The sequence below is a fragment of the Anneissia japonica genome, unplaced genomic scaffold (genome assembly GCF_011630105.1).
Source record: "Anneissia japonica isolate Jap-2015-1 unplaced genomic scaffold, ASM1163010v1 scaffold287763_len296007_cov137, whole genome shotgun sequence".
NCBI classification, from domain to species: Eukaryota; Metazoa; Echinodermata; class Crinoidea; order Comatulida; family Comatulidae; genus Anneissia; species Anneissia japonica.
The window spans coordinates 150,207-161,301 of NW_022698178.1; the positions used below are offsets into that span (position 1 = coordinate 150,207).

Sequence of the window (11,095 nt, forward strand, 5' to 3'; positions counted from 1 at the left end):
TGTACTGTTAAACCCTGTATTAATAACTCAAAAATTGATTTTTCCGACGAGTGACTGGTTTGGCTTGTCTTTGCCACATATGCAGACATATAAATTTAGGCTGTTTTCCACTAGGCGAATTTATTCACGCAAATCTGAAGTGTTAGTTCATGCGCATGCACATTCACAATTCTATTGGAGTTTTTTTGATTCAGCAAAATCAGTAGTTCGAACTGTTTCTACTTTTTGCGAAGCAAAAAATTGAGCAACCAATCAGAGCTCAGGAAGCAGACCAACACTTTCGATTCGTGCGAATAAATTCACCTAGTGGAAAACGGCCTTTAATGTGTTAAGAAAGCTTATGTAATCAGATCCCTTGAAAGTGGCCTCTTCCAATTTGCTACCCCTGAATCTTAAGAATATTTTTTTTAATCACATTATTTTCTCCACATCTAAACATCTAAAAAATCGTCATACAAATTAGGTGATTTGATGTGTGAATTGTTTTCTGTATTTGCAGCCGTTGTCATCCATGCCATCAGTTGTTGATGAGGTCACTGAATCTGATTCTCGTGCATCCTCACCGACATCCTCCTCTCCACACAACTCTGTGTCAAATTTCAAAACCAGGCTTTCCGTTAGCCAGTCTCAGAGTCAGTTGAGCAAAGGTATATCAAAGACACCCATCCCTAAACGACCACAATCTGCACAGAAATCAACCAACTCAAGGCCTCATTCTGGAAGGCTGTTGTACGCAGATCAAAGGTCAAAGTCAGTGGCCCGTACTAGCGAATCACAGCATGCTTCATTTGATAGTGAAATGGTAGGTCAGTTTATTATTTTTGCTGGCAAAAATTGCTCTCTGTTTGAAAAATTCTCTGGGAAACTTCACTAATATCTGTCTCTTATACACATCTAGATGTGTATAAGAGACAGTGTATATATATATATATATATGTGTGTGTATATATATATTACAGACTATCAAGATTGTTGTACATTATTGATGTGATATAATTGATGTTCATCCTGCCTAAAATGGTATTATTGTTTCATTATTTAACAATTTTCGTGGGGAAATTTAATACTCGACATAAATATCTGTTTTCTCATGTTATAACTCCATGTGACGTGCTTGTTGTCAAATTCAATTAAATTTGTTTTTAATGATATTTTTCTTTCGTTTTTCTTTCGTTTTTCTTTCTTCACAATGCTACGTTTATGTCATAACTTGATTTTGTAGTTTGTAAAAATTGTTAATCACCTCTGTCTTTTGGGCATGTGGTTTTTATGTTTTCATTATTTTATTTGTCAGAGTATTTGAAAAAATTGATGAAGTTCCTTAAAAGAGATTTGTTCATATTTTTAGGAGCCTGATCGTAAAAAATTGGTCTTGGATAGAAGGAAAGAAGAACTGAAAGAAAAGCTAATTCACATCCGGCAGGAAAATGCCAGGGAAGATTTTGAGAATCGAAATATGGGAAGGTACCAACGCATCTTTCCACCTCAGGATAAGAGCTCGCGGGATCGGTATCGAAAGTTGATCAGTGATGCGTTTAACATTTTCCTGGCGGGACGTGCTAACTCCCTTCAAAAGGAAATCGCAAAACTACTCAGTGGATCTCTCAGGGTAAGGAAACGGTGATGTGATGGTCAGAAATTGTAGTTGGGGGGAGGTGAGGATGATGGTGTTTGGGATTTTGATGATACAAGTCTCTCCAATTAAAGACAACTCTTCGGACTTGGGTATCCGTGGTCTTTAGCAGCTTCAGTCGCTGATTAGAATAATTAATTTTAAAGATAAAAGACATTTGTTAACATGGAACCACAGAAAAGTGGTCTTAAATGGGACGGATCTTTAATCAGAGGGAGACATTATTTGCAGTAAATTTTTATGCTGTCTATATGGTGTTATGATAGTTGTGGTCATGTAATGTTGTTGGAACAGATTTAACTATTTAATTATACATGAAACATTTAAATAATTTAGTTTGATTGATATCAAAGTTCTGGAATAGTATTTTTAAAATATACTTTTTGTTCTGGCTTACTGCGAAAAGGCGTATGAACAATTACTTATTGCTGGCGGTACCAATAAAGCATTGTTACTGATTTGCATCTACATGATTATTATTGGACCTTTCTGCCCACCCCTTCGATATTGTTGCTAAGGTCACAGAAAGAAATAGCGTAAATGTGCGTAAATATGTGCGTGTGTGAGACAACATGCATGTTTGTAGGATACACACATATATTCCTGGCCTTGTTGTCAAGTTTGATTGTCCCTCAGAAAAGTTCAATTATTATACTCATTATTAAGTCGAATATTTTCTAAGTCGATCTTTTTTTACATGCCAAATTGTTGTGTTTTCCATTAATTAACAATCTGTAAGTCAAATTATCTAAGTCGAACAATATTTCAATGGCATTTTGGATTCAACTTAGGCAAGTTCAACTGTAAGTATAATGGTGCTTCCCCTTGCTTTCATCCAGTATAATCACATTCACATTACCTCTAATAATTCCATCTGCTTTGTATTATATTTTTCACTTTCATGTTTGTATTATCTTGGAATTTCAGGAGGATGAGATTATTGATATGTTACAGGCTTGCGATATTGAAAATGATGGAAAACAAAAGGCATTTAAAGGCCCTAAGGTAAGGGATTGGAATAACCTTTATAGCATGTGTCATAGCAGTAATATGTGTGTTTTAACCTCTTTGCACTCATGTGTACTTGTAGAAAGTGATTGATTTGGAATAACTCTGGTTGAAAATGCTGCATGACAAGGATTACTCAAGCCTTAGAGATTCTAGAAGGTTGCATGGTGCATGGCCATCAGTGTATTCACAGGAGTATAGATTATCTGTGCCATGAAATCTTGGGGGCCTCAATTCCCTTATATATTCCCTTTCAAAAATCGAGATGTTTTACTACATTTTGACTGACAAGAAATTTAAAATCTCCTGGAAATGAACCCATTTACTACTGTATTATCAACTGTCCTCTAGAAGTCAGCTGGTAATGGGCATCACCATATGTGGCAAAGACAAGCCAAACCAGTCACTCGTCACAAATCCTGTTTCGGAGATAATGGCCAAGACATGCTGGAATGTCAAAATTTTGGAAATCTAATTGCACTAAACTAACCTTTATATATCTATACATCATGCTATGCTGTTATTTTCCTCATTTTCAATGTTAAACATCAATTTTTAACAATTTGGTGATGGTTTCTGCCTAAGAAATGCCTAAAATCGTAAACTTTGAAGGCTGATTTCTCAAATATTGTTCTTTAAACAGCTGTATGTTTAAACTCGTGTAACTTCATAATGAAGTGTCGGATTTAAATGATTTTTTTTTACCATTTTATAGCTCTCATTGTACTGTTAAACCCTGTATTAATAACTCAAAAATTGATTTTTCCGACGAGTGACTGGTTTGGCTTGTCTTTGCCACATATGCAGACATATAAATTTAGGCTGTTTTCCACTAGGCGAATTTATTCACGCAAATCTGAAGTGTTAGTTCATGCGCATGCACATTCACAATTCTATTGGAGTTTTTTTGATTCAGCAAAATCAGTAGTTCGAACTGTTTCTACTTTTTGCGAAGCAAAAAATTGAGCAACCAATCAGAGCTCAGGAAGCAGACCAACACTTTCGATTCGTGCGAATAAATTCACCTAGTGGAAAACGGCCTTTAATGTGTTAAGAAAGCTTATGTAATCAGATCCCTTGAAAGTGGCCTCTTCCAATTTGCTACCCCTGAATCTTAAGAATATTTTTTTTAATCACATTATTTTCTCCACATCTAAACATCTAAAAAATCGTCATACAAATTAGGTGATTTTATGTGTGAATTGTTTTCTGTATTTGCAGCCGTTGTCATCCATGCCATCAGTTGTTGATGAGGTCACTGAATCTGATTCTCGTGCATCCTCACCGACATCCTCCTCTCCACACAACTCTGTGTCAAATTTCAAAACCAGGCTTTCCGTTAGCCAGTCTCAGAGTCAGTTGAGCAAAGGTATATCAAAGACACCCATCCCTAAACGACCACAATCTGCACAGAAATCAACCAACTCAAGGCCTCATTCTGGAAGGCTGTTGTACGCAGATCAAAGGTCAAAGTCAGTGGCCCGTACTAGCGAATCACAGCATGCTTCATTTGATAGTGAAATGGTAGGTCAGTTTATTATTTTTGCTGGCAAAAATTGCTCTCTGTTTGAAAAATTCTCTGGGAAACTTCACTAATATTTACTGAAGTGTAATGTAGTGTTTGTAATTTCCTTCAAAACAGAATTCTGGTTTTTTGCCAATTCGAAGTGTTTAAAAGGATACTTTTTAACTGTTTTTAGTCATTCAGTTAGACAATCATTTAAACAACAAAACTATATCCATCAGTTAATCAATAAATTTATTTAAATCATTCAATTAATCAATCAAATCAGTCAATAATTTTATCAATCGATTAAAAACTAATAATCAATCAAAAAAGCTACCAACTTAACAGAAAATGCAAAGCATCAATCAATAATTCAAACAATAAAAACATCAATCAATAAAGAAAATAATTATTAATCAGAAACCAATGCAATCCGTCATTAAAATTAATAATTCAATCAAAAATAAAGAACCCCTAATCAATTAAGAAACAACAATTAAAACATAATTAATTCAATCAATAAAGAATTGTCTATCGGTCAAGCCATCTGTCAGCCAATCATCTGTATGTAACACTTTTTTTGTCATCTTATTATGACAGGATGAGGTAACATCTGTTGTGGTCAGGGAAGAAGAGATGATGCGAAAGACACTAATGGCACTCAACGACATGCGAATAAAATTTCCGGGAAAAACAGATGAAGAAGCCGATATCATTCTGAACCAGGTAAACTTAAGCGCTATCAAGATTATAAAATTTTCTTTGATAAAAAAATATTGTATGCCGATATAGTCATGATGCACGTGCCTATATATGGTCATGATGTGGTATCATCATGACCATATATAGGCATCTCACATGTTTTTCGTCAAATGAAATAGTCTTTACAGAGCTTTAAATTAGCTTGCTCATTGTTAATGATTGCGTTCAAAATCATGATGACTATTAATGTTAAAGTTACGTCGGTACAAGTGGTGGTGATAACGAGGATGACTTCAGTGGTGGCGTGAGCAGGCGGGAATTTGCCCTCCCGTCGGACGGGCCTGGACCCAACTCTCGTCCGATGCCACAACGCGGTCATCGGATCAAAAATTTTAAACAAATTATTATTTGCCCATCCAAATAATGTTATTTTGATTACCAATCCCTAATAATTGTAGTCTAAAAGCGCAATTTGGACCATACTGAACCATAAAAAAACTCCCTGTGAACCCTACCTTTGATTTTTTTATTCCAGGATCCGGATCAAGGCTATAGTCAGCCTCTTGCTTTGAAACCCCCCTCCCCCACCTGACATGTCCGAATTCTTGTCAGCAAATTTCTGGTGCCACTGTGGGTGACTTTAACGAGGACTTGATTACTAGTTAAAACTAGATTGCTAGTGATGATATTAATTCTGTTTTGAAGATTATCACAGTGGTAATCACAATCATGACCATGAATTATGGTTACGATGGTGAAAGTGGCTATTAAAACTTTTTTTTTTTACAAGATTTCTAAAGGCTCATTGATCAAATACATACATAGGAAATTACTGATAATGTCACCCTGACCAGTCTTGAGAATTACTAATAGGCAATCTGATATCAAAGTTGGGTAAATTTAGAATATTAAATGCTTTTGAAATGAGTTCGGGCTTGCCATTAATCATTAATTACATTTCCATTTTCTTTCTCAAATCCCAATCATCCTGATATAATGCAAGCCTTATTGCCTCACTTCCTTCGCTTTCAGTTTTGCAATGTTTTGTCAGACTTTACTTACTTGGATGAAGAGATTTAAATACAGTAAAACAAATATTATTTGATTATTTTATGGTATTTTGAAACTTTTGAACAATTGTTATTTTTATTTCATAATATTTCCATTCTCTTGAGAAATTCATATTTTTTTTCTTTTGTATTTATAGCTTCTTTAGAAGACTTGCGTTTTTCTATTTTTTGTTTTTGTCTTTTCTTAGAATAGCAGTAATTATAAATTGATTTTTATAATTTCTTTGAATGAATGAAAAGGTGTGAAAATGAGAAAGCTTCTAATAGACAAAAGCGCAGTAGCTTATAAAATGTGTTTTATTGATGATGATGATGATGATGATGATGATAATGTTAATGATGTTTAAACCATTATAGAACCTTAATTGAAATCTGTTGATGTTTCAAGAACTTAACAGCAATTTCACTACATATTTTCTGTAGAGTAAACGTGAGGTTTAATGACAAAATGAGGCTTGTTGTATGCCATATCATTTTTGTTATTTAAGAACAAGTGTATAAAGTTGGACAAAAATTGTGTTTCAATGTTTTAAATAAATTTAATAAGTATATTTTACAATATCAATTTTTTTTAGTTGATTTACATAGATCAATAGAGTTTTTGAGGCACATTTTATAGAGCTATTTATCAGAAAACCAATAAAAAATTCATCAGTTTGTTTTCGATTTTCTCTAATTTCTCTAAAATGTGTTTTCAGATATCTGAATTTCAAAGAAGTCTTACTCTTCTTGTCCTAAAACATAGGAACCTGATTTAAAGACCAAAATAAAGCTTATAAAACCATTGTCATGAATCGAAATATATCTATTGGTACCACAAGACTCATTTGTGACTACACCTCATATTTAACATTATTCTTACTTTTGTAAACATTACTGTGACTGCTTTTTGTAATTAATCTTTAGATTCAAGAAAACTGGAAATACCATAAACCTCGGATAGCCTCCTACTGGTTGGTAAAGCTTGATTCCATAAAGCGTAGAAAAGTAATTGACATCGTTAAATCAAATGTGCGTGCAGTCCTTCAACGAACATGGCGTTGTCCAGACGTTGAATGCTTGAAATTGTGGCGCATATTTTACCGGCTTTTCAATCGTCTTCTTTGGAGTCATGGGCAAGGTCTATGGAACTGCTTCTCATCTAATACAAGGTATGTTATGCTTGTTTGTTTATATAATAATTTAAATATATAATTTTTATTTTTTTAAATATTGTTACTTATTACAGATATTTTGATTGATGATTAGCATTGTTTACCTCACATTACATCCAGTAAACTGGAATACTATAGGTTAGTCAGCTGGATAAAGTTCAATGGAAATTATTCAGACAAAGGTTTTAACTGGATTTCTGTAGTCTAGTTCAGTGTCAGGTCCTCAGTTAGTTAAGTTGAAAACAATCCAAATAATCACAGTCTAAAATATACTATCATTTTCCATTCTAGTTTTTCAATGTGTTGGTCATGTACAACTGACCAGTATTGATTTAAATAACTGAATAAAGTTTGATATCAGTGCATATGTTATATGTACCTTGACATTTTTTCAATAAAATACTAGTATAGTAGATAGTTAAATAGACACAAGTTTGGTGTGAACCAGGTTGCCCATGATGATGATTCATTTTAACACAATGCTCTTCAACAACAAAAAACAACAATCTACCTTCTAATTTTCTTTCACTATTTTTTCCATTCTCCTTATTCTTTTTATTCTTCATCTTCTTATTGTTGCATTTTCCATCATCCAGATAATACCATCTCTCTTGTTAATAATATTTAAGGAAATTCATTTTTGTATAAAGGCTAAATTGTAAGCATAATAAATAATTTTTTGTCTTCAATCATTTTGATCTCAACTTTGAATGCAGTGTTTGGCACCAAGCCAGACAGTATATCACAACAATGTAAATGCCAAAATCATATCATTTCACCAGGCAGTACCTCTAAATGGGAAAAAATAATGTGTTCTTCCTACCCTACAAACATTGATGCTTTTGACATGTCCACCATGACCCTCAGACAATCAGTAATGTGCAACCTGGTGAGAAATGAAGAACTGCCACACAGATGGACCTTTTCTGGACTGTCAATCAAACTTCACACAGAACATTGCCAGTCATATGCATGTGTCCAACAAGTGTTGCCCCTAGTTTTGGACCCTAGTAACAATATCCAAGAGGTGGGCTTTAAGCAAAATGGTTAATTTTCAAGAGCAAGTTTATAAAAGTATCAAAGAACTGATACACTCATTGAATACCTTTATTGCAGTTGCTCTTGGGATGCTATTTTCAATAAGAACAAAGAGGCTGTGTCTGGTGCTGAATTCATGTGCTGTCAGCGGGTCATTGAACTTTGTCGTCAGTGCTTACTCATTGTTTATCAGTTTGCGGCAGAAGCTAAGTTATCCATACCGGCAGCATCGGGCGAAAGCTCGCCAACGAAGTAAGATAATTTTGTTTTCTATCAATAATAGTGTTAGAAATAATTTTCATTATATTGGGTATCCTGTTCAGTAGATATCAACCTCATCATATAAAAACATACAGTGAGGCTTAAAGAGTGGAATTGTTTTAGTTGTGAGAAAAAAAATCTTGCTATCACAGGAATTAAAACCTTTTTGACATATTTAGATAGATGAGTATAGGCTTTATTTTGGTCTTTTAAATCATGATTCAAGGTTGAGTTAAACCAAAGTTAGATCATTTTAAAATTCAGATGTCTATAAATGTACTTAAGAGAAAATTGCTAACAAAATGATTAAGTTTAAATGATCATGATTACAACAGTTATAACAATAACAGTCAAATTATGCTAATGCTGTTCTATGAAATCAATCAGAAAATTTACCAACAGTATTAACAGATGACATTTCAATAAAGTATGAAAATGTATTTAAAAAAAATGAAAACATATTTAAACAGCAATAATATTCTTAGTATTGTAACCAAAACTACAATTGTTATAAAGTAAATGAGGTCATTATTGAAATTACCAAACTGTGCCAGTTCATAATAGAACCCAAGATAATTTCTACATGGATACAGTACACATTGTGTATTATGCATATAGATGAACATAAATAAAAATTAAATATTCCTTATTAGGACACAGATAGCAGTGAAGCAGTTGTGAGTACTAAATCTAATTTGTTCTCATAGCTGTGAGGAAATGACAACACATTCCTAGTGTGTCAACAGGCCTACATATTTTTAGGTTTTTTTTTGTGAACACATACAGACACAATTTTAAAATAATTTTCCTCTGAATTGTGATTGCTCATTTTATTTTCATGTTTTTCCTCTTCCTTGTATGTTAAATGTTTATCTTTACAAAAACTATTGTACTACATTCAACAATTGATTTTTTTGTTTTTGTAAAATGATGTTTTTATTTGATTAATAGAAACAATTGGTATCTTTTTCCTTAAAATTCAAAAATCGGTGATCATGATTTTTGTTCCGATGCCATAAGCAGTGACTGTTGGAATGGCCCCAAAACACTGGCATATTAATTGATTCCATGAATTTTGAAAAGAATTTGTTTCCTAGTGCTGTGACAATGCTCAACCTGTTTATTTATGTCTCGTCATCATTGCATGCAAGCATTAACCTTCATGTAACCTTCATCATTACCAATATTTTTTTACCCTTGCCTGTCTAAAGAAGAGGTGAAGAATACTGCAATAGCGCACACGCTTGTGTGTGTGTCTGTGTGTGTGTTTGTGTCTGTCTGTGGTGTGCGTGTCCTTCCATAACTTGTCCGATTTACTTTAAATTTTTACACATTGACAATGTTACATACCTATATCCTGCCCAAAATTGGTGCTGATCGGAAAGTAAGATGTAAATATTAGAATGTTATTTATATTTTTTCCGGCTGCAACAGACATCCAATTTTAAGTGGAAAGTTCAACCTCATTTGACTATGCGGAGCTAACTAAAGTGGATCAACCATGGACCAGAGTGTGTGAGGGAGGCGCGATGATGTACCAGAACCTCTGAAGGGGGTCCAGGGGCTCAGCGACCGAAGCCCTAACAATTTAATAATTTTGAATGCTTAAGGCCCATAATCGATCTTACAGCCTCATATTCTGTAAAAGTTTCATGTTTTTTTTCCCCCTAACAAATGTGTTGAGTTCTTCTTTGAGAGAGCTCTCTCTGACGGGAATCTGCCTCCGCAACTGGCACTAACACTTAATTTCAATTTTCGAAAAATTAGAGTTTGTTGGGAACTGATGGTTTAAGTGCTTAGCATGATATGTGGTAAAGTGCCACATTCAATAGTCTGCTTGAATAGTGGCCAATAATAAGCAGGCTTGAAATAAAAAAGTAAAAGCATATCTTTATGCCAGAAATATTTTTTCAGGGTTGCTGGATGTTTAGTGTTTTCGGTGACAGGTAATAGAACTGTCTGTCTTCCTTTTTTCGTGCAAGTGTAACTTGTGCAAATTATCGTTTTCTGAATTGTTGGGCTTTTTTTTCCCTGTCAGAGTAAAACTAGATATTTTTTTCTTTCATATTAATCTTGCTTCTTATGCCTATTCCAGATATATTATCTGCTCGGACTTTGCCCATACAACAACAACTCCCTGGTAATAGTAATCCTGGAGAAGTATTTTCAAACCAAACATGAAGTTACAGACATAATCATGACAAAAACACAGTATTTTTTTTTTAACCGACATACAAAGTTTGTCCAACTTATAGGTTGGCAGACAATCGATATTTTCTTTGTGATTTCACCTGTCCTATATCCACCAAATTCCAGGAGTTTAAAGCCTAAAAACATTTCGCCTGTAAAATGTCTGGTCTACTCATAATAAAAACAAGTCTCTGATAAAGTTTTTATTTTTAATTTGCTATGTCATACTTCGCTGAACTAAGACTACCAATTTTTTGGCATTTTTCGATTTGTTGGTAACAGATTTAATTCTAGATCTGGATGTTGATCACCCCTACTTCCTATTGGTCCAGTGTTTTGGCCTTCACTTTATTGAAAAAATATATATCGAAAGGTTATTAATTTTAGCTTCTTTAAAATATTTAATTTTTTCTCGCGGGGCAGAATAATTTGCCCCGTGGGAAGCCTATTAAGGACTAGGGCCTACAGCAACCACGTACAACAACCAGCAGTTTGATTAAAAGGCCATAGAAAAGGTGTTGGATGTCACAAC

General features: G+C 33.9%; 1 protein-coding gene across 6 annotated transcripts in view; it reads left to right on the top strand.

The window, feature by feature from the left end:
* The window catches only part of LOC117102428 (tubulin polyglutamylase TTLL7-like), a 39,734-nt gene that overhangs the window by 19,728 nt on the left and 8,911 nt on the right, over positions 1–11,095 (top strand). For all 6 annotated transcript variants that reach the window (XM_033242686.1, XM_033242685.1, XM_033242684.1 and 3 more), the window contains 6 exons: positions 1,349–1,609; positions 2,561–2,638; positions 3,863–4,165; positions 4,749–4,874; positions 6,827–7,071; positions 8,191–8,364. In XM_033242686.1, coding sequence (XP_033098577.1) covers positions 1,349–1,609; positions 2,561–2,638; positions 3,863–4,165; positions 4,749–4,874; positions 6,827–7,071; positions 8,191–8,364 — 1,187 coding nt within the window. The remainder of the gene's footprint in view (positions 1–1,348; positions 1,610–2,560; positions 2,639–3,862; positions 4,166–4,748; positions 4,875–6,826; positions 7,072–8,190; positions 8,365–11,095) is intronic.